This window comes from Dama dama, chromosome 22, assembly GCF_033118175.1.
Source record: "Dama dama isolate Ldn47 chromosome 22, ASM3311817v1, whole genome shotgun sequence".
Lineage (NCBI taxonomy): Eukaryota > Metazoa > Chordata > Mammalia > Artiodactyla > Cervidae > Dama > Dama dama.
In genome coordinates this window covers 20064285-20087653 of record NC_083702.1, presented here as the reverse complement: position 1 = coordinate 20087653, position 23369 = coordinate 20064285, and the positions used below count along the sequence as shown (strand labels likewise).

General features: G+C 36.8%; 1 protein-coding gene across 2 annotated transcripts; it reads left to right on the top strand.

Annotated features, from left to right (window-relative positions):
* The first annotated feature begins 670 nt into the window (after positions 1-670).
* Positions 671-22701, top strand: LOC133043743 (uncharacterized). Of its 2 annotated transcripts, none has more exons than XM_061124931.1 (7): positions 671-922; positions 2645-2746; positions 8776-8874; positions 9984-10094; positions 16067-16242; positions 19770-19878; positions 21253-22701. In XM_061124931.1, the coding sequence occupies exons 1-7, from the start codon at positions 835-837 to the stop codon at positions 21267-21269; spliced, it is 702 nt and encodes a 233-aa protein (XP_060980914.1). In that variant the 5' UTR covers positions 671-834; the 3' UTR covers positions 21270-22701. The 2 variants fall into 2 exon arrangements, with proteins under 2 accessions (XP_060980914.1, XP_060980913.1); XM_061124930.1 differs by having other exon boundaries at positions 2645-2773.
* The last annotated feature ends 668 nt before the right edge of the window (positions 22702-23369 follow it).

The following is a 23369-nucleotide window of genomic DNA, read 5'->3' as shown; positions in this document are numbered from 1 at the left end:
CTGAACCATTCTGCTTTTAAAAATGTTTCAAACTCTATAGGTTAAAGCAATTTCCTTTTTCCTTGAGTCAATTTTCAGAACACTTTTCTAAATTTACTCCTTACAGTTCTTTTTTTCTTTCTCTTAAATTCTGTGGAAGGTATCTTCTATTTATTGCACAATGCTGCTATCTTTCTTGAAAGTAAATAAAAAGGAGGATGGGGTACAATATTTAGTGTAGTTCATTATAGTCCTTTTCTTCTTGATTTTTGTTTTGATCCATTAGTATTTTGCTTTTAAGTTCTCAGGAATCTGCAATCTCCAAAAAAATCAAGTAAAAATGGAAGGAAAAAAATTTGATTAGAATTAACTCACCTGTGGTTTTCCAGGAGTCAGCAATGGGTTATGTACTTCATGCAATTCTAACAGAGTTCTCACAGGCACATGCTTTCTAAGAACTGATTATACATGCAGAAATAAATACAAGTTTATTTGTATTTCCATAGAGTAGTGTTGAGTCTGGAGATCCAGATGTTTTCCCCTCTAGTTGAAAAATAAAAGATTGTTTATATTTAAAACCCACATTTTTCTCTTAGTCATTTCTTCAATTTGGTGTTTTAGAGGAGGAAGTTATAAAAAGTGAGATAAGAGGGATGGACAGAGGTGGGAATAGTGCAGTTATGAAATTCTCAGTGGAACAGTTCTGTTTTCTGACACCACTTCTTTTGCTTGGTCTTTACAAAGATAGATCAGTCAACTCAGTCCCTGCACACACAGGCCATCTAAGAGTGGCTTCTGCGAGTTCAAGGTGATACGCACAGCACACTGGGCGACTGAACTGTGCTTTGTCCAGTGATGTCTGAAGAAGTGACCTATGCAACTCTCAAATTTTCAAATCCTAAGACAAAGGAACCCCAGGAAAGCCACAGTCTCAAGAGAACAGGTAAGATTCTCCCTGAGGATCAAAAGACCAGAGAAGAGGTTATTAAGCTATATTGCTGGGTTCTCCTGTCTTCAATTCAAGGCTGTTAGTCCCTTCTGGGATTTAAATTCTGGAGAACTAGTCCATAGATCAGTCACTATGCCAGAGCCTAGTTATGTCTATCTTATTTAGTTTGAAAGACCATCATTGGGGCTTCCTGATGGCTCAATGGTAGAGAATCAGTCTGCCAATGCAGGAGACTCAGGAGACATGGGTTTGATCTCTGCATTGGAAAGATCCCCTGGAGAAAGAAATGGAAACCCACTCGACTGTTCTTCCCTGGGAAATCCCAAGGACAGAGGAGCCTGCTGGGCTATAGTCCATGGGATCGCATAAGAGTCAGACTTGGTTTAATGAATAAACAATGACAACAACAAAGTTCATCATAGAGAAAAGACTGTGGTCTAAACCTCTGGAAATTCAGATTGCTGTTGCTACCAAAATAACATTTCTTATATTTTTTAGACATTTTAGGATGATTTTACATACAGGCTATTAGAAGAAGAAAAAGACAGCAATAGTGTGAATATAGCTATCCAGTATTTTTATTTATTTGCTAGAAGATAAGAAATAGGTATATGCTATGAGTTTCATAGGATCATGGGACACCCAGTCAGTGATTATACATTAAACATTTATTTCTTTCTGAGAAGGAATAAGACTGAAGGCTCCTTATCTCAGCATAATAGAATTGCAGTCTTCTTTATCCAGCAATTTAATTCCCAGACAGTTAATAACAATGAAGCAGTAGGAAGGTATTTTTTTGAAACATGAAAGTCATATTCACTGAAATTTCTTTATTGCTATGAGATATTTTATATTTAAATAATGAAGTAAAAACCCTCTATGTGAACAAATCTCTTATTAGAGGCATTAGGTTAGTGGACCATGTTTTAGGGACTAGCTTCCCTCCAAAGAGTCATTTTCTCTGTCTCTATAACATCTGATGAAAGAACTGCATGTATTTGGGAAAAATACTACATCTTCGTCAAACAACTAACACCATAGGCCACTGACTCAAGGTATTTATAAAATTGGAGATGCAATTTATGTTCTGCTGTTAAGTCGCTTCAGTTGTGTCTGACTCTTTGCGACCCTATGAACTGCAGCGTGCCAGGCTCTTCTGTTCGTGGAATTTTCCAGGCAAGAGAACTGGAGAGGGTTGACATGCCCTTCTTCAAGGCATCTTCCCAACCCAGGGATCGAACCCACTTCTCTTATGTCTCCTGCATTGGCAGGTGGGTATTTTACCATTAGTGCCCCTGGGAAGCCCTTATGTTCTGCTACATACTTTCTAATGTGTATTTCCTTATGTAACAATTTTATCCTTTTCTATATATCTGAGTAAACAGAGGATGAGATGCTTGGATGGCATCACTGACTCAATGGACATGAGTTTGAGTAAGCTCTAGGAGTTGGTGATGGACAGGGAAGCCTGGCATGCTGCAGTCCATGGGGTCGCAAAGAGTTGGACGTGACTGAGTGACTGAACTGAACTGAAACTGTTTCAATTTTATTTTTATAAAAGGTCACATCATGTTTGTCTTTTGGAAAAATCTATCATCAGAATCAGAATCAAGCCAGGAACACAGGAGTACCTGGATAATTAAAAGGCAAAAAAGATTATAGAGAAAAGAATGATTTTTAAAAAAACATTGGCACTGTTTATCTTTCCTGAAAAAGATAGCCATGAAACTCCTGACTTGGAGCTGGGTGGTGAAGCTGAAACTGGAGCTGGGAGCGTCATGGGCACAGCTGAGGCGACTGAGACCAGAGCTGTGAGAGGTGAGACCTACCGGAGCAAGGAGAAAAGTAAGAAGGACCTTGTGGGAGATGTTGCGGCAGAAAAAAATAAAGATTTCCTTTGATAATAAAAGATATTTCCTGTAGAGGTTGTGGAAGAAAGGGAACTCTACTAATTGTGGGAGGAAATGTAAATTGATGCAGCCATGATGGAAAATGGTATGGCAGTTCCTTAAAAACTAAAAATAGGGCTACCATATGATCCAGCAATCCCACTTCTGGACATATATCTGGAGAAAATCATAATTCGAAAAGATACATGTAACCCCAATGTTCATAGCAATATTTACAATAGTCAAGACATATTAGCAGCCTAAATGTCCACTGAAAGATAAATAGATAAAGAAAATATGGTGTGTGTGTGTATATATATATATATATATATATATATATATATATACATATATATATAATGGGATACTACTAAGCCATAAAAAGAATAAAATACTGCCATTTGCAGCAAAATGGATGGACCTAGAGATTATACTACTAAGTGAAGTAAATCAGACAAAGACATATACCACATATCACCTGTACGTGGAATCTGAAAAATGATACAAAAGGAACTTAGTTACAAAACAGAAACAGACTCAGAGCCATGGAAAACAAACTTATGGCTACCAAAGGGGAAAGGGAGGAAAGAATAAATTTGGAACTTAAGATTGACATATGTACACTACTATATATAAAACAGATAACCAACAAGAACCACTGTATGGCACAGGGAATTCTACTCAATACCTTGTAATAACTTATAATGGAAAAGAATCTTAATATCTATATACATGCATATATACACGTGTATATATATTTATATATATACACACATATATAACCAGAAACTAACACAGCATTGTAAATCAACTATGCTTCAACAAAAAATAAAATAAAAGACAAAAATTTTTTGAGAAAAGAAGGAACACAAACCAAAGGTGATAAACTCATGACTTTTAATTATGGAGAATCAGCTCTTTTTAATTACTTTCTCCATCCATCCCCCCAGAGTATTCATGTACTTTTCTAAATCTTTCCAACTTTTATAATAGTAAACCTCATTGACTTTTTCCCTCCCATTTTTCATCATTTTATCCTTTATTATATTTCATGGATGATTTCCTTAAATTATCTTTTTCCATTAAAAATGTTTCTGGTATTATTTTATTTTCAATGAACTTCTGCTATTGTTTTCTAAAGGCTCTTCCTATGGCATCCTATTCTTATATGTGGATGCAAAATTGTATCTTACTTCTCTGATGGTTTTAAAAATTGTACTTTCAAGTCAATGTTATAATTTAGATACAAAATAATATGCCCACTTAAGCATATGGTTGACTGGACTTAAAACTATATACCCATACAACCAACCAAAATTAGGATTTATAATATTTCTGTCACCACAAGAAGACAACTTGTGTGCCTCCATCTTATCCTCACCACCAATCTTAGTTTTAGCGCCAGCTAATCAGAATGCTTTACTTTCTGTCATTCTAGACTATTCTGTTAAGTCTAGAGGTTTTATGTAGTAGTAGCAGTGTAGTTGCTCAGTTGTGTCTGACTTTTTGCGACTCCATGGACCCTAGCCTGCCAGGCTCCTCTATCCATGGGATTCTCCAGGCAGGAATACTGGAGTGGATTGCCATTTCTTTCTCCAGGAGATCTTCCCAACCCTAGGGGTTGAGCCTGGTCTCCCACATTGCAGGCAAATTCTTTACCATCTGAGTCACCAGGGAAGAGTTTTTATATAAACAGTTTCAAATAATATGCGATGAGTGACTGTGACTTCTTCTATGACTGGCTTCTTTCAGTAAACATAATGTTTTTGAGATTCATCTGTGTTCTATGCATTGGCAGTGAATTTCTTTCCATGGATGAACAATATTCCAGGGTGTGACTACACCATACCATGTTAGCTCATTTATCTGTAGATGAACATTTCAGTTGCTTCCAGTTTGGAGCTAGTATGAATAAAGCTGATAGATATACAAGTCTTTGTAGAGAGCTATTTTTAGAAATTTTTGAAGGAAAATAACTAAGAGTAGAAGCCTGGGTTGGATGGCTTATGTTTACTGTATAAGAAACTGACAAAATTGTTTTCTATATTTATATACCTCCATGCCTTATAAGGTCTTCCCTGGTGTCTCAAATGGTAAAGAATCTGCGTGCAATGAGGGAGGCCTGGGTTTGATCTCTAGGTCAGGAAGATCCCCTGGAGAAGGAAATGGCAACCCACTTCTTTATTCTTGCCTGGAGAATTCCATGGACAGAGGAGCCTGGCGAGCCCATGGGATCGCAAAGGGTCGGACGTGACTGAATGACTAACACAGTCATATAAGAGAGTCTGTTTATTTACAGAGTTTTTGAACTGTTCTCATTGCATTATTTCTGTTTCCCCTAAATTCTTGTTGTCTGTGTTTTCTGTTTCTTTAGCGTTATATTGGCTGCTTTCTTCAAATATCAAATGATCCTTGGTTGTCTATACTCACTTAAGTGTGTGGTACTAAACTGATTTAATGAGAGCTTTTGTAGGTGAGATGGGCTTGCTAAACGGTAGCATTCATCAGTCAATTCAGTTCAGTTGTTCAGTCATGTGTGACTCTTTGTGACCCCATGGACTTCAACAGGCCATACCTCCCTGTACACCACCAACTCCTGGAGCTTTCTCAAACTCATGCCCATTGAGTCAGTGATACCATCCAACCAGCTCATCCTCTGTCGTCCCCTTCTCCTCCTGCCTTCAATTTTTCCCAGCATCAGGGTCTTTTCCAGTGAGTCAGCTCTTCACATCAGGTGGCTAAAGTATTAGAGTTTCAGCATCAGTTCTTCCAATGAATATTCAGGACTGATTTCCTTAGGATTGACTTGTTGGATCTCCTTTGCAGCAAGAGTCTTCTCCAACACCACAGTTCAAGAGCATCAAATCTTTGGTGCTCAGCTTTCTTTATAGTCCAACTCTCACATCCATATATGACAACTGGAAAAAACATAACTTTGACTAGTTGGACCTTTGTTGGCAAAGTAATGTCTCTGCTTTTTAATATGCTGTCTAGGTGGTCATAGCTTTTCTTCCAAGGAGCAAGCGTCTTTTAATTTCATGGCTGCAGTCACCATCTGCAGTGATTTTGGAGCCCAAGAAATAAAGTCTGTCACTGATTCCATTGTTTCCCCATTTACTCGCCATGAAGTGATGAGCTGAAGTAGCATTCATGAACTGGAGCAATTCACTGAGAAACCCAATTTTTGATATTTGAATTTTTCTCCCTTGAGCCAGTTGACTATTCTGGAGTTGAATGAATCTTCCAGTACTCTGCCCTGGGCATTCTTCTGTTATAATGGGTAAGAGAAGGTAACTATTGTACAAAGTGGAGAGAAAAATACATAGGAGGGAATACCTGTATCTTACATCAACTTTTGGGCATTTTTTCAGTTTTCAGACTCACCCATACCTCCACTTGGAAAAATAAAATACCAGGAGCCTTTGGGGTTCTTATGTGACAGTCAGCTCACTTTTGTTTCCTCACTACTGACTTTGCTTCAGTTTCTAAGTGCCTATGAAGTTAGTAATAGCTTTTGTATCTGTTACCTACCTTCCCAAAGGCCATTTCTGTGGTTTCCTTTCTTTTTTATTATGAATCTATATGCCTTCTTTAACTACTTTCTATATTTTATTGGAGTTTTAAGAGAAAATCAAGGTAAAGGGATGATGCATCTATAACTGTTCATTTCAGACTGATTTTAATTAGCATTTCAATCAGCTCAAATGTAGTTTCATTCTGCCTTTTTTTCCCATTTCCTACTGGCAAATACCTAAGCCCGTGTAAGGAGCTACTGTTAGGGCTAGCAACCAGGCAGCAGATTGATGGTATGTACTCCAAACTCTTATGGGGTGCCAATGAAGAAAAGATTTGTGTACCACTGCCCTCATTAAGAGCCTGAAGATTCACAAATAAAAGGCTTAGATTCAGGTCTCTCTGGTGCCTAGGAAGGATTCAGTCTCTTAAGATTTATTAGACTCCATAGAAAAGATGGTGCCAACTTTCTTATGTGGCCCTGGGAGGACTTGCTGATCTTTTTGGCTTCTGAGGGTTAGTGTGGAAACTAAATAAGAATGCAGAAAAGGTCCTCTATAATCTTAAATCTTAGAAAGCCTCAGACTTTGCATCTGAGAAGACAGTGAACCAGGTTTCTTCTTTTATGGGGTATAAAATGTAGAACTTGTTTTCTGGCATTCCATTGGCACTTAGTGAAAGAAACACCAGTGCATTCCATCACACATAGATTTGATGCCTCTCAAAGTGACTTCCCTGGTGGCTCAGACGGTAAAGCGTCTGCCTACAATGTGGGAGACCCGGGTTTGATCCCTGGGTGGGGAAGATCCTCTGGAGAAGGGAATGGCAACCCACTCCAGTATTCTTGCCTGGAAAATACCATGAATGGAGGAGCCTGGTAGGCTACAGTCCATGGGGTCACAAAGAGTCGGACACGACTGAGAGACCTCACACACAAAAGTACTCAAAAGTTTGGTATCAAATCTTAAAAATCGGTAAAGTCAAGGGAAAACAAATAAAAGTTGCTAATTTTATGGAACCCAGAACCCAGATAAGGAAAGAAAAAGCCCAACAAGCAGCTCCAAGTAAAATAGAATCCCTATGAGAGAAAGATAATCAAACTAATTTATGATATTAAATTATGGCACTAAAAATTTTCAATTTGAAAAAACATGACTTTCATAGAAAGAATGAATAATCATTAAAGCCCAGTTGCAGGTCCTAGAAGATCATGCAGAAAAAATAAAATAAAGAGACATGAAAATCATGATGGACCTGGATAATAAGCCAAGTAATCTAAAATGTAAATAATAAGATTCTATAAACAATAAAGAGAATAGATATAAACAAGGAAGTAATTAAAGTAACTAGTTACTATTTAGTATTGAGTAGATATGGGAAGAAAATATCTGTAATTCATTTATCCCCAAATCAGAAAAGATACAATTTATCCATTTTAGCAAAATTAAAAAATCATCATATACTCCATTTGAGAAATACTCAAGAAAATTTTCAGTCCCATGATTAATTAATTAGAGTTTAAGGGGACATTTAGAGGTGTGCAAAAAAGCAATAGCTGGTAATGGCATGACAATGAAAATTACAATAATAAAAGTGCTAAACAATCTTTCAATGAAGCAGATATACTGGAAGAAAAAGTTTATCAGAGTCTAGAATCATTTTTTTTTTTAGAATCATTTTTAATAAACTCTCACAGTATAACCTAGGGTTAGGGAGAGAAGCAGTGAGGGAATGAAAGCATTATAAAAGTTTGGGTTGGAGAGTGGATTTTTCTACTAACATATTAAATAGATCACTTGAAAAAAAATCAATCATCAGAGAAAGAATTAGCAATTATATTAAATAGCATATTTCAAAACTATCTTGGACTCAGCTCAGAGCTCTGTGATGAACTAGAGTGGGAGGGGGGCTGGAAAGGAAGTTTAAGAGGGAGAGGATATATGTATACTCATGACTGATTCACGTTGTTGTATAGCAGAAACCATCACAACATTGTAAAGCAACTATATTCCAATTAAAAATTCAAAAAATTAAAAATAAAAGCAAACAAAAAACTAGCCTGGAAAACATAAGGAAGAACACCCAGCAGGTGGTTAACATTAATTACCTGGAGATAGGAAGGTAGATCAATGAGAAGAAGACTAAGAAGTTAGTGAGGAAAAGCTACAGCTAAAATATAAGAGAGAGTGTTCATAAAATATCCAGAATATGTCATATGATCACATTTATATAAAATTCTGTGTTTTTAGTGTCAGGTGTGAATGTACAGGTGTATTTATGTTGGCTGAATATAAATGAGGTCTCATTGACTTTGCAAGCAATTTTTTAAATTAAACATTAGAATAGAGGTCCGATATCAATATGTATGGAGAAGTAGGAGTTGGAGGGAATTAAGGAAAGAGGAAGTAACATAAAACGCTTGACTTCTTGTCATTCTCCTCACAGGACACAGTGCTCCATCAAAGGTGTGGTACCCTATTGCTTTTGTTTCACTGTTGTTGAACCTGGTGGTGCTGGCTGGACTGGGAGCCCTGGGCTTAATGTGTGAGTATTCACTTTTCTCTGAGGCTGTCCCTTACTCTTCTTAGGCATATTGCAAATGAAGCCAAATCCTGAGACATATCCACATAAAACTTCCAGATAAACAGAGGAAAACAGGTTTCGTTTCTGTATGACCATGTAACACTAGTCATTCTTTTTGGGCTATTTTAATATCAGATTCCTTCAGTGCCACCAATGCTGAAGAGAGTAACGTAAAGCCTATGTTTCTAAAAGTTATAAAATTAATGCAACAAAAACATAACTAATTTATACCCTGAGAGTTCTCATGAGGAGTCCATATACTAGAAATAAATTCTTCATTTTCATGACATTTTTGAAGTATCTCTTCTCAAGACTGGATGACATTGGGAAACCCTTATTCCCTTTCACTTCCCTCCTACAAGAGTGGGTACAAAGGCATTCTGAGGAAATAGAGGAGGATTACGGCAATAATTGTTTCGTTGTGTCCATTCTTTGTGATTGTTTCTCATTTAATTCTCATAAAACTTAAAGATTCTATTAGGCTTAAGGGCTGGCAAGTAAACTAATATCAGTCTTGTAGAAAAGATGGGTTTTGTTTAATAATCCACAAAATGGAGATGTTATGTTTTTTGAATCTTCTGATAATCTTAGATACATGATTTCCGTTTTCTGAAATTCTTATTTTTTTTAATTCTGAGGCTAGTGTTTACTGATTCTATATCCATAAAATATGGTTATTTCTGTCCAAGAAACTCAAAGTTACAACACGTAGCCTCACCAATGTATTCTGGTGACTCCTGGTCTCAAAAGTGTGGTTTGCATTTTTAAAAACTAACTATTGAATTACAGTCTTTTATTTTGAAATCTCTGCATCACATAGACACTTTTTGTTCATATTTTTAAACTTATTTGGGCATTTCCTTATATAAGAACTAGTACTCTCTTGAGTAACATCAAACATTATTATTTCAAATAAATGTTAATCTTAAAAGTATGTAAAGTTGATACTCTTATGTAGCTATCATTTTAAATGTTCTTTCTAGTAAATTTTTAAATAACTGCTGTGTTAGTAGTATAATTTATTGGAAGGTTCTATGTGAAAGTTATTAATCTCCTGATATGAATTATAGATTACTACAAGCTCATTTTTAACAGCAAGACAGTTTACGATGTACAACTGAATGTAACAGAACACGTGGGATCAACCGCATTACCTACAGATATGCCTACAACTGTCTCAGGTGAGCACATCATTTTAACATGTTCGAATACACACTGAAGTGTTGAATAACTTTACTTCCAAGTACTTTGAAGAGTTAAAACAGAAGGAAAATAAAAGTGAAAGATCTTTCTGTTTCAGAATTATCAGTAACATAGTTTTCCCTAATTTTCTCTCTTCTTTTTCATTGTGTTCAAAGTCCTGAAATAGTTACAAAATTAAAGAAAAACCATAAAAATATAGTAAACATGTATAGATTCTTCTATTAAATAAACATTTTCATATTTCTGTACTTAGTTTCTTTATATGTTTAATTATTATTTTTTTCAAATAAATGTCTTCTCTCTCCTTTGACTAGGTTTTCTTAAATCCCTTCTTTCTTTAGCACTGACATTTAAACATTTTAATGGAGTTTAGCTGTGATGGTGTTTAGCGGGGTATATGGAAGATAAATATTCTGTATTCTCATATGTCTGAAATAAGTCTTTAACTTAGCTAGCTATAAATTTCGTGGCTAAAAATTCACTTCTTAGAAAATATTGAGGGAGTTACTTCATTGTCTCTGGAAAACAATGTTGTTGATAAGTCTGTCCCCAGTATAATTTTCATTTTATAAAAATAACCCAACTTTAGCTGCTGGGGTCCTGACATTTTGGGTTTTTCTTGGGTATGAGTGTTTCGGAAGAACTAATGCTGACGCTCCAATACTTTGACCACCTGATGCGAAGAGCTGACTCATTGGAAAAGATTCTTTTGCTGGGAAAGATTGGTGGCAAAAGGAGGAAAGGGCTGCAGAGGACAAGGTGGTTAGATAAAATCACGAACTCAGTGGACATGAATTGAACAAACTCCAGGAGATAGTGAAGGACAAGGGAGCCTGGTGTGCTGCAGTCTTCTCAATCTGAAAGTTTAGGGCTTTCAAATTTAGGGAATATATGTGCTATTCCTTATAGTTTATTTTTTACTTCACTTCATTTCCTCTGTTCTTTCCATGACTTCTCACGTTCAGATGTTCAGATTTACAGATTGTCATCTTTCCTTTGTATTTTCTGTTTATTTTAACAGATTCTGGAAGATTTCTTAAATTTTACCTTTTAATCTATTGATTATTTTTTTGCTATCATATTTTTGAGTGGTTCTTAAGAGTTTTATTTTTGTAGCATCCTATTCTTACCTTATATATATACGATCTTTTGGAGACATCTGAGCAAATTGATTAGAGATACATTTAAAAATATCAGTCTGTTTTTTAGAAGTCATTTTGAGGAGAAAGGCAGTTTTTTCTTTCCTTTTTCTTTAATCATGAGAATTCTGTTTTATGTGCTGCTGCTGCTGCTGCTGCTAAGTCACGTCAGTCGTGTCCAACTCTGTGCGACCCCATAGACGGCAGCCCACCAGGCTCCCCCGTCCCTGGGATTCTCCAGGCAAGAACACTGGAGTGGGTTGCCATTTCTTTCTCCAATGCACGAAAGTGAAAAGTGAAAGTGAAGGCTCTTAGTCGTGTCCGACTCCTAGCAACTCCATGGACTGCAGCCCACCAGGCTCACCCGTCCATGGGATTTTCCAGGCAAGAGGACTGGAGTGGGGTGCCATTGCCTTCTCCTTTCATGTGCTGGTGCTCCTACATACCCTAGGATTTTTGCTTCTCTCTTGGTACTCAAGAAAGGAAGTGATGGCTAGTGTGGATTCCCTCTATTGTTATTTTAAAGAGGATAAAAAATAAAGAAGATAGCTTTTCCATTAGATCTCTCTAGAAGTGAGAACTCTATCGGAATACTCTTTTTTGGCCCTCTATATTATTACTTAAAATTTTTATTGTAGTATAATTGCTTTACGATGTTTTGTAGTTTCCGCTGTATGACAAAGCGAGTCAGCTGTATTCATACATATATTTTAAGGGTGGAAGACCAGGGGGGAGTGATGAACAGGCACCTTTCCTGTTCAAATTAAGTTGAATATAAAGTATGGTGTCAACAATGATAGTAGAAACCAAGGCCTTGCCAGATAGCTCATTCAATATTTTTAGAGATGAACTATATCCTTTCCACTCCTGAAAACTGTATAAATGTCACTGATTTTCTTCCTTCTTCTCTTAACTTTTTATGTTCTTTCATCAAAAATATGCACTGTGCACCATATGTCAAGCACCTGGGAAAACTAGAGAATATAAATTTTTTTGGTATAACAGTTCCAACAATTTCTCATCTTGAGTGTGACAGGAGAAGCAGACAAGTAAACAGAAAAATTATTTCAGTGTAATAAGTGTTCGTAAACATGAACACATAGGGCAAGAAACCACATAGTTGGAGGAAACGGTTCAGACTGAATCAGTTGAGTTCAGTTCAGTCGCTCAGTCGTGTCCAGCTCTTTGCGACCCCGTGAATCGCAGCACACCAGGCCTCCCTGTCCATCACAAACTCCCGGAGTTTACTCAAACTCATGCCCATCGAGTCGGTGATGCCATCCAGCCATCTCATCCTCTGTCGTCCCCTTCTCCTCCTGCCCCCAATCCCTCCCAGCATCAGGGTCTTTTCCAATGGGTCAACTCTTCGCATGAGGTAGCCAAAGTATTGGAGTTTCAGCTTCAGCATCAGTCCTTCCAATGAACACCCAGGACCGATCTCCTTTAGGATGGACTGGTTGGATCTCCTTGCAGTCCAAGGGACTCTCAGGTGTCTTCTCCAACACCACAGTTCAATAGCATCAATTCTTTGGTGCTCAGCTTTCTTCACAGTCCAACTCTCACATCCATACATGACCATTGGAAAAACCATAGCTTTGACTAGACGGACCTTTGTTGGCAAAGTAATGTCTCTGCTTTTTAAAATACTATCTAGGTTGGTCATAACTTTCCTTCCAAGGAGTAAGCGTCTTTTAATTTCATGGCTGCAATCACCATCTGCAGTGATTTTGGAGCCCCCCAAAATAAAGTCTGACACTGTTTCCACTGTTTCCCCATCTATTTCCCATGAAGTGATGGGACCAGATGCCATGATCTTAGTTTTCTGAATGTTGAGCTTTAAGCCAACTTTTCACTCTCCTCTTTCACATTCATCAGGAGACTTCTTAGTTCCTCTTCACTTTCTGCCATAAGGTTCATGTCATCAGCATATCTGAGGTTATTGATAGTTCTCCCAGCACTCTTGATTCCAGCTTCTGCTTCTTCCAGCCCAGCATTTCTCATGATGTACTCTGCATATAAGTTAAATAAGCAGAGTGACAATATATAGCCTTGACGTACTCTTTTTCCTATTTGGAACTAGCCTGTTTTTCCATGTCCAGTTCTAACTGTTGCTTCCTGACCTGCATACAGGTTTCTCAAGAGGCAGGTCAGGTGGTCTGGTATTCCCATCTCTTGAAGAATTTTCCACAGTTTATTGTGATCCACACAGTCAAAGGCTTTGGCATAGTCAATAAAGCAGAAATAGATGTTTTTCTGGAATTTGCTTGCTTTTTTGATGATCCAGCAGATGTTGTCAATTTGATCTCTGGTTCCACTGCATTTTCTAAAACCACCGTGAACATCTGGAAGTTAACAGTTCATGTATTGCTGAAGCCTGGCTTGGAGAAGTTTGAGCATTACTTTACTAGCGTGTGAGATGAGTGCAGTCGTGTTGTAGTTTGACCATTCTTTGGCATTGCCTTTCTTTGGGATTGGAATGAAAACTGACCTTTCCCAGTCCTGTGGCTACTGCTGAGTTTTCCAAATTTGCTGGCATATTGAGTGCAGAACTTTCACAGCATCATCTTTCAGGATTTGAAACAGCTCAACTGGAATTCCATCACCTCCACTGGCTTTGTTCGTATTGATGCTTTCTAAGGCCCACTTGACTTCACATTCCAGGATGTCTGGCTCTAGGTGAGCGATCACACCGCCGTGATTATCTGGGCCGTGAAGATCTTTTTGGTACAGTTTTTCTGTGTATTCTTGCCACCTTTTCTTAATATCTTCTGTTTCTATTAGGTCCATACCATTTCTGTCCTTTATTGAGCCCATCTTTGCATGAAATGTTCCCTTGGTATCTCTAATTTTCTTGAAGAGATCTCTAGTCTTTCCCATTCTGTTGTTTTCCTCTATTTCTTTGCATTGATCACTGAGGAAGGCTTTCTTATCTCTCCTGGCTATTCTTTGGAACTCTGCATACAGATGCTTGTATCTTTCCTTTTCTCCTTTGCTTTTCATTTCTCTTCTTTTCACAGCTATTTGTAAGTCCTCCTCAGACAACCATTTCGCCTTTTTGCATTTCTTTTCCATAGGGATGGTCTTGATCCCTGTCTCTCATAAAATGTCATGAACCTTGGTCCATTGTTAATCAGGCACTCTATCAGATCTAGTCCCTTAAATCTATTTCTCACTTCCACTGTATAGTCATAAGGGATTTGATTTAGGTCATACATGAACGGTCTAGTGGTTTTCCCTATTTTCTTCAATTTCAGTCTTTGGCAATAAGGAGTTCACTAGTTGAGCCACAGTCAGCTCCTGGTCTTGTTTTTGCTGACTGTATTGAGCTTCTCCATCTTTGGCTGCCAAGAATATAATCAATCTGATTTCAGTGTTGACCATCTGGTGATGTCCATGTGCAGAGTCTTCTCTTGTGTTGTTGGAAGAGGGTGTTTACTATGACCAGTGTGTTCTCTTGGCAGAACTCCATTAGCCTTTGCCCTGCTTCATTCCATACTCCAAGGCCAAATTTGCCTGTTACTCCAGGTGTTTCTTGACTTCCTATTTTTGCATTCCAGTCCCCTATAATGAAAAGGACATCTTTTTTGGGTGTTAGTTCTACAAGGTCTTGTAGGTCTTCACAGAACTATTGAACTTCAGCTTCTTCAGCATTACTGGTTGGGGCATAGGCTTGGATTACTGTGATATTGAATGGTTTGCCTTGGAAACAAACAGAGATCATTCTGTCATTTTTGAGATTGCATCCAAGTACTGCATTTTGGACTCTTTTGTTGACCATGATGGCTACTCCATTTCTTCTAAGGGATTTCTGCCCACAGTAGTAGATATAATGGTCATCTGAGTTAAATTCACCCATTCCAGTCCATTTTAGTTAGCAGATTCCTGGAATGTCGACATTCACTCTTGCCATCTCCTATTTGACCACTTCCAATTTGCCTTGATTCATAGACCTAACATTCCAGGTTCCTATGCAATATTGCTCTTTACAGCATCGGACCTTGCTTCTATCCACAAGGTATCCACAAGTCACATCCACAACTGGGTATAGTTTTTGCTTTGGCTCCATCCCTTCATTCTTTCTGGAGTTATTTCTCCACTGATCTCCAGTAGCATATTGGGCACCTACCGACCTGGGGAGTTCCTCTTTCAGTATCCTATCACTTTGCCTTTTCATACTGTTCATGGGGTTCTGAGACTGAATGGGGTACAATATTTAATGCAGGGATTGAATGCATGTTTTTATAAAAGTAATGAGATAGCAAGGCATTCTCAAGAAAAATTCAAGATTTTCAAGATAAATGGATGACAGGAAACTAAGTGGACTAAGAGATAAAACTGGAGTGCCATGAGGATTCCTATAAATAATGGGAAGAAGTTGTATTTCAACCTGAAATCTACTTGAATCATTTAGAGAAGAGTCTTGTAAAAATATCACTGAAAACATTGAGGTGGTAAATAGCAGAATAGATATGGACTAAGGTCTTGCTTTTTTATTATTATTATTATTTTTTGCAGCAAACAAAACATTCTGAAGTTTTCTCTGAGTGCTTTGAATAATCCCTTCATTGTTTTTTCCCTCTATAGCTGTGATTTTTCTTCAATCTTCAGATTGTTCCAGATCCAAATCTTGTTTCATCTCAGGCTGTGTTCTTTTCCTTCTCTCATATTTTAAGCAATCATTTCTTTCAAAATATAACTCTTGTTAATCATTTCAATGCATAATGCAAATGTTTAGAATGTTCTGATGTATATGCTAATTTGTACTATATCTGTGCATACCTGTCACATATGTATGTATCATATCTTTATAGACCTTCCTCATTCAGACCCAGGACTTCACTTATGTCCAGAGATATGGATACAGCATGAAAGTAACTGCTATAACTTTTCTATCAAAATAATTTGTAATATGTGCAACAGCGACTGTGAGAAGAATCACTCCTTCCTGATGAATACGGATGATGGGGAAAATGGGAATAGAACTAAGGTTTGTGCTATGATTTATGGTGTGTCTGCAGCTATTTCTTGGTATTATTAAAGTATAGGTAAGGAGAATTTGGGTAAGAACATTAATCCTTGGCTGTTCCTGGTAAATGGCTTTCATGCCCTTCACTTTTGCTTTCTCCATCTGAGTGGAGACATTGGAAAATTCCTATATCACAGGTTCAGAAAGCAAGGATTGACAGTGATTAGAGTTGTTGGTTCATATGGTAAGCTATGGAAGTCTATTTCTTTGTTATTTCTTGTTCCCCATGATCTCTGGTTTTGTTTTTTTGTTTGTTTGTTTGTTTTTTATATAGAGTCAGGAAGGAGAGGGCAATTATTTATTTCCAATTGTGAGGTATATTTTAAATAATCACTGATGCAGATTAAATTACAGGATTCTTTTCCTCCTTGGAATTGTTGTCCACTGATAAAAAGTCATCCTCCGGACTATAAACCACTTGGTACAATCATGTAAATTATCTATCTTATCCTCACATATTACAACCCTACTTGATCTTACTTAAGTTAAAATACAGAAAAATCAGATCAAGATATACTCATGATTATTTTGCTGTTATTGTTTTTCTTAATATTTGACTGTAGCAAAAATACCAAACTCCCACCTGTAGGATGCCCAAACTCCTCCTATCCAGAACAATCTACTTGTTCATTTTCTTATAACACACAGCAAGCATCAATCCAAAAGATTTTGTCCTCGGCATTAACCTGAATGTGGTTAAATGTCTCAGTGACCTTTGCCCTTCCTGGTTTTACTACCTGGATTATTATTTTATCTCTTTTGAACTTGATTAATCCAACTCAGGTTTCCAGTGTGTGGCTCATTATAGGCATATAGTAAATAGTTTTGGTCACTACTTTTAATGCATTATTTAGCCTTTTTGAGGTTTTTCTCTGTTAACTGCATTGTTCTTGAAACTCTTTCTTTGTTAGTTCTCATGGCATCATGCCTTCTAGCTGATGTTTTACTTGACCTCCAAACAGGCTCTATATATTATTCCTAAATTTAAGATTCAAAAACTGAAATTCATAGAGGATAAACAAATTTCTTAAGGTCACATGAGCAATAAGAAGCAGAAGGTAAGCTCAAATCCTAGTCTGCTTATCTCCAAAGACCGAAGTATGTCTAAAAATAGTTAGTTGACCATTTAAAGATGACTTTGACAAGAGTATTTTTCACGTAATAGGTAATTTGGATGAAATATTGATAACATCTCACACAAGTACTTCTTAAGTGTTTACTAAGGTCTGCAATGTGGGCTGAATGCTGGTAATATGAGTGATATGTGTAATAAAGCTTATAAACTAAGGTGGATTGAAATAATAAATCAAAAGTTATGCAAATGATTATCTAACTGCAATTATGATGTTGCATTTATGAAAAATGAAAAATATAGCTTTCAAATTGGAAGAAAAGAAGAATAGATGTGTGCCATTAATGGCTTCGTTACTGAGTGATTTTGAGGTCTTTTCAGAAATTACCTTATCTGACTGCTACTTACTTCTTGTCAGAGATCATTCTTCTGAGCTGGTTCTTTCTCAAAGAAGGAAGTTTCAAAGTTTTGGGCTTCCAGAGACTTTCACTATTAGGGTTACCTTGGTTATACCCCTCTCATTCAATTAAAAAAGAATTTAATTGTGGTAAAATATGCATAACATTTGGAGAAGAAATGGTAACCCACTCCAGTATTCTTTCCTGGGACATCCTGTGGACAGAGGCTCCTGGAGGGCTACAGTCCATGCAGCCACAAAGAATTGGACACAACTTAGCAACTAAACAGCAATAAACAACAAATCTCCTGGCTTAACCGATTTTAAGTGTACAGTACATTCCCAATGCTGTGCCAATCTCTGAAACTCTTTTCATGTTGCAAAACTGAAACACTGTACTCACTAAACAACTCCTCAATTTCTCCTTCCTTTGCCTCCTGCCAAACCTGATTCCACTCTTTATTTCTGTGAATTTGACTAGGGTAATAGTCAATAAAAGAATTTCGCATTTAATTTTACATTTAACTGAATCATATAATATTTGTGTTTTTCTGTGACTGGCCTATTTCACTTAGCATAATGTCCTCAAGGCTTACCCATGTTGTAGTACGTGTCAGACCTCAAAGAGGATAGCTAGAGACCACTTGAAATCTGAATGAGGAAGAAGCATGAAAACAAAGTTTAAACTCCAGATTTTCTCTTACGAATCTTAGAGGTTAATGCAAGATAAAATACCTTTTATATCTCAAGAGAAAATTCATGATGCCAGGAAAAGTTTTAAAGACATTATGACTTAGCTCAGCAAAGGGCCCAGTGAGGAGGGAAAAACTAAAGGAGTAGGATAGACTACTGTTGAGTGAAAATTGTATAAATCTTAATTATGTTGAATTGATTCATGGTACTTTTCAGGTCTGCTATATCCTTCTATTTTTCTATATATTCATTCTATTAATTTTTGAGAGTTTGATATTGAAACTCCAACTGAAAATCTTAATTTATCTACTTAAAAAATAATTGTATTTTTTTAATTTCCAAAAATGTTCAGGATTCTTTTTTTAAATTAATTTGTTTTAGTTGGAGAATAATTACTTAACAATATTTTGATGTTTTTTGCCATATATCAATGTGAACCACAGGTATACACGTGTCCCCCTCATCTTGAACCCTGCTCCCTCCTCCCTCCCCTCCCTATCCCTCTGGGTTGTCCCAGAACACTGGCTTTGGGTGCCCTGCTTCATGCACCAAACTGACACTGGATATCAGTTTTACATATGATAATGTACATTTTTAAAAAAAAGTAATAATTGTAATATATAGTGGAACTAAGGGCTTCCCTGGTAGCTCAGTTGGTAAAGAATCTGCCTGCCAATGCAGCAGATGCAAGAGACATGGGTTCTCTCCTTGGGTGGCGAAGATCCCCTGATGGAGGAAATAGCAACCCACTCTAGTATTCTTGTCTGGGAAATCCCACGGACGGAGGAGCCTGGAGGGTTGCAGTCCGTGAGCTTGTAAAGGGTCCAACACAGTTGAGTGCACGCACATGCACACACATAGTGGAACTATATGTAACTTTGTTGTATATTTTCCAAGTCTCATGTGAATGTGTTATCATACATCCATAACTTAAAAAGAGAGAGAGAAGAAAAGAGTACATAAAGACAGGTAAGTTGGGAAAAAAAATTGGGAGGTCTCATGGGAAAGGTGAGTGTTAAATGAATGTGAACCTATTCCATGGTGAATACAGAAAATTAGAACCTCTGCAGATGTCTACATAGTGGGTTACCTGATGACTTGTTTTTACCTATCACCTGCTAACTGTTAAGAGTGTAGTAATGGTGTTAAGTAGGACACTTGAGAAGAATAGAGAAGGTCTTCAAATCCCACTGAGGGTAAGGGGACAATGAACAAAGGAGCAGTGACGTGAATGTTGAATGGAATTTTGATGATATGAACTTGTTTCTGTTGCACTTGAATTAGCTCCCAGCCATTCAAAGTAATTGATGTTTTCTTTGTTTATAGATGTTCATTAGATGTCATCCATCATATATCTTCCAGACGATTCTGAATTTTGTTCCCAACAACACAAATGAGACAGCAAGGAATGTTTCAGATATTTCCAATTTGACTTGTGAGTTAACCTGTTTCTTCCTTTTTTTTGTCATTAATAAAGGAATATCTGGTGTGCTAATTTTGTTGATGTTTCTCTGACAGTCACTGTCCATACATGGTCAAAAATGTATGAAGGGAAGGAAAGACATCCTGGAAGCTTTTCCCTATAACTTAGGCAATTCTATTTTTGCAAAAAAAAAAAAAAAAATCTGTTCTATACAGAAATTACTTGAAATTGAGAGCACTAGGGGAAGAAATTCAGAAGCTTTGCTATACTTCCCTGCCCTTATTTCACAGGACTGCTTCATGCTTTCCTAGGACACTAAGGAATGGAGACAAGGTATAAGGACAAAGTCAAATCAGGGTCAAGGATATTATCCAGTGCAATAAAAAGTAAATTATCTCCTTGGAGCCAAGAAATCCTTCTTTGTTTCTAGTACTTCACATTGCTAAAGTAAATAATATGAGCTTATGAGCTTATATACTTTACTAAAGGAAGATTATGACAATATTTTAAGTGAGCTATAATCCAGATGATTTATTGGTCATATGATTGGTTTATTGACCATATGATTTTGAGAGTGAAATGAAGCACTATTGATAATTAACACCAATTGTACCAGGCATAAATCAATAGTGTCCTGGGAAAGCCAAGGTTACTCAATGACCTCTTGGGTAAAGTTGGTAACACACATATATGCCCTTTTTTTGGATTCCCTTCCCATTTAGTTCTTCACAGAGCACTGAGTAGAGTTCCCAGGGCTATATAGTAGGTTCTTATTAATTATCTATTTTATATATAGTATTGGGATTAAGTAATCAATCCCAGTATCCAAACACAGGAGAAATTAACACATCATTATAAACCAATTATGCTATACTACGTTGCTTCAGTTGTATCTGACTCTACGATGTTATGGACTGTGGCCCACTAGGCTCCTCAGTCCATGGAATTCTCCAGGCAAGAATACTGGAGTGGGTTGCCATTCCCTTCTCCAGGGGATCTTTCCGACCCAGGGATCAAACCCACGTCTCTTATATCTTCTGCATTGGCAAGAGGGTTCTTTACCACTGATTCCACCTGGGAAACCTTGTGGAGCAATTACACTTCAATAAAAAATAATTTAAAAAATTCTAACAACAGATGATAATAAAAAATAAAAAGTGGTGATAGATAGACCAGAGGTAGTTTTGAGTCCAAGAAAGTTGAAGGCACTAGAGAATTCTAACAATAGTATAAAGAATCACCAGAGCTACTGTCACTTTCTTCTCTCTTAACTAAAATGATTTAACAAGAAAAGAATAAGTTTTGGAAGTCAGAGTTTATGTTTATGAGGTAATTGTTTTTCAAGATAAAGCACAGAACTCATTTTTATTTATCTTTTTGTTCCAGGTTTGGTACCTCCATAAGTATTTCAAGTGCCAAAACAGTGAAGCATGTGGTATTCAATGGAAATTTAATAATTGGAAAATCTAGTGACTCTAGTAGTTATTGTACCTGTGAAAACAAAGTAGATGTACCAAATTCTCAATCTTATGTAAATGCAAGCACTTATAATACTTTAGGATATAGAAATGACTGTGTAAGCTGAAACTATGCAAAAAACAATCTCAGACACAAATGGGGGAAATTTGATTGGCTTGTGACCTTTAAAACTTTTTATAAAAACATTAAAAACTTGTCTTCAGTTGATTATAATTATACAGGAAAAGTTTTTAAAAGTAAAATTGATATTATCTGGTCCAAATTTAATTTGAAATATTGGAAACATTGAGAATTAAAGTGGTTTATTTTGTTTATCAAGAGTGGTATAAACAGGGCTACAACTTCTTGCAATACACCTTATTACACAGATGGAGCATCTTTTCTATACTGAAGAAATTGTTACACTCCTTTCTAAGTTGGGATAACTTATTGTTTTATCCTTTCTGTGCTCAAAGACATGAAATATTGCCAACAGTTCCTTTAATTGTGAAGTTTCTTTTTTTCTTTTTTTGCTGACATCACTTCCTTTAGACAACATCAGCATCATTTTCTTCATTGCAACTACTTTTGTCAATCAACTTTCTTCACCAAGTTCCTCTGACTGCATATTGAGACTTTCTAAAATGATGGTAGAGTCAATATTCCCACAGTGAGTGATTTCTTTCATAACTGTACTTGGATTATTATTTGTACAATGTGGTAAAAGTTCCTGTCATGCTATAAACATGTTATTCACTCTTTCTGACAGGATATTTGAGTATTTTCAACTAGATGCTTTATATCAGATTTCTAAAACTCAACTAGAGAAGTTTTTATTGCATTATGATTGCATTATCAATAGCCTGTCCAAATGCCCATCAAACATAAAAGATCTTAAAAGACAAGATAATTCCTTGACCCCTTGACTGAATTAATGACGCTGCATTTAATGATAAACAGCAAATTTTCACAAGTTCACTCAAGCGCCTAAGAGAATTAGCATGACCTAGAGCATTATCTGAGTATAAGTGCTTTAAAAACTAAATTATTTTGCTGACAGTATCTCAACAACATGGAAACAAGGGAAAAAAAGGAACGGTATGCATTACTATCTATATCTGAACTGAAAAAGAGATTCTCAGTGACCAACCCTGGAGAAATTTTTTAAAAAAGTGACAAGATTGACCGTAATGAGTATCTGTTATTTACACAGCAGCAAAGTTTGTACTTCATGTGATTACTCAGAGTTAATACGCTCTGGTAAATGAAAACTGAATCCTGTAGGTGGGATGCTGATGTTTAGGTGAATCATAATCTTTGAAATTTGCACTTGTGAGAATCATGTAAAATAATTCCTGATAGCTTTCAAAGTTCAAATAATAAATTAAAACAAACATCTGAGGTGTGCTCCATTTTATGATAATATCATTCTTTTTCTCCAGATTCCTACATATATTTATCAACAGGAAATCTGTGAAGGATTCTCAAGACAACAAAGCTGATACTTAAGTAATATGTGATCTAGCACTAATCCTCTCTTTTATGTTAAAATATCCTTGGTGGTGGTCATTTAGTCACTAAGTTGTGTTTGACTCTTGTGACCCCACGGACTATATAGCCTGACAGGCTCCTCTGCTCATGGGATTCTCAGGCAAGAATACTGGAGTGGGTTGCCATTTCCTTCTCAAGAGGATCATCCCGATCCACGGTTCGAAACAGGATCTCCTGCATTACAGGCAGAATCTTTACCGACTTAGGTACAAGGGATGCCCTAGACTAAAATATCCTTAGTCATTCATTAAAGCTAAGAAGTAATCAGGCCAAAACAGGAGAAAACAGGAGCTCACAGAACTAATTTTATCATTATGCCCATTTTTCCCGAGAAGATGTTTGCATTTTCACACAATTTGTACTTTTATTTAGACAGATCCTGAGTCCTGGAGGTCTTCCTTGATGGTTCAGTCGGTAAAGAGTCTGCCTGCAACCTGGGAGACCCAGGTTGAATTCCTGGGTTGGGAAGATCCCCTGGAGGAGGAATTGGCAAC

Bases quoted from the DNA above. Each gene is read 5' to 3' on its own strand.
- LOC133043743 (XM_061124930.1), top strand. From the start codon at position 835: ATGTCTGAAGAAGTGACCTATGCAACTCTCAAATTTTCAAATCCTAAG. The intron at 8,875-9,983 runs GTGAGTATTCAC...TATGAATTATAG, and splicing joins GGGAGCCCTGGGCTTAATGT to ATTACTACAAGCTCATTTTT. The intron at 10,095-16,066 runs GTGAGCACATCA...ATATCTTTATAG, and splicing joins TATGCCTACAACTGTCTCAG to ACCTTCCTCATTCAGACCCA.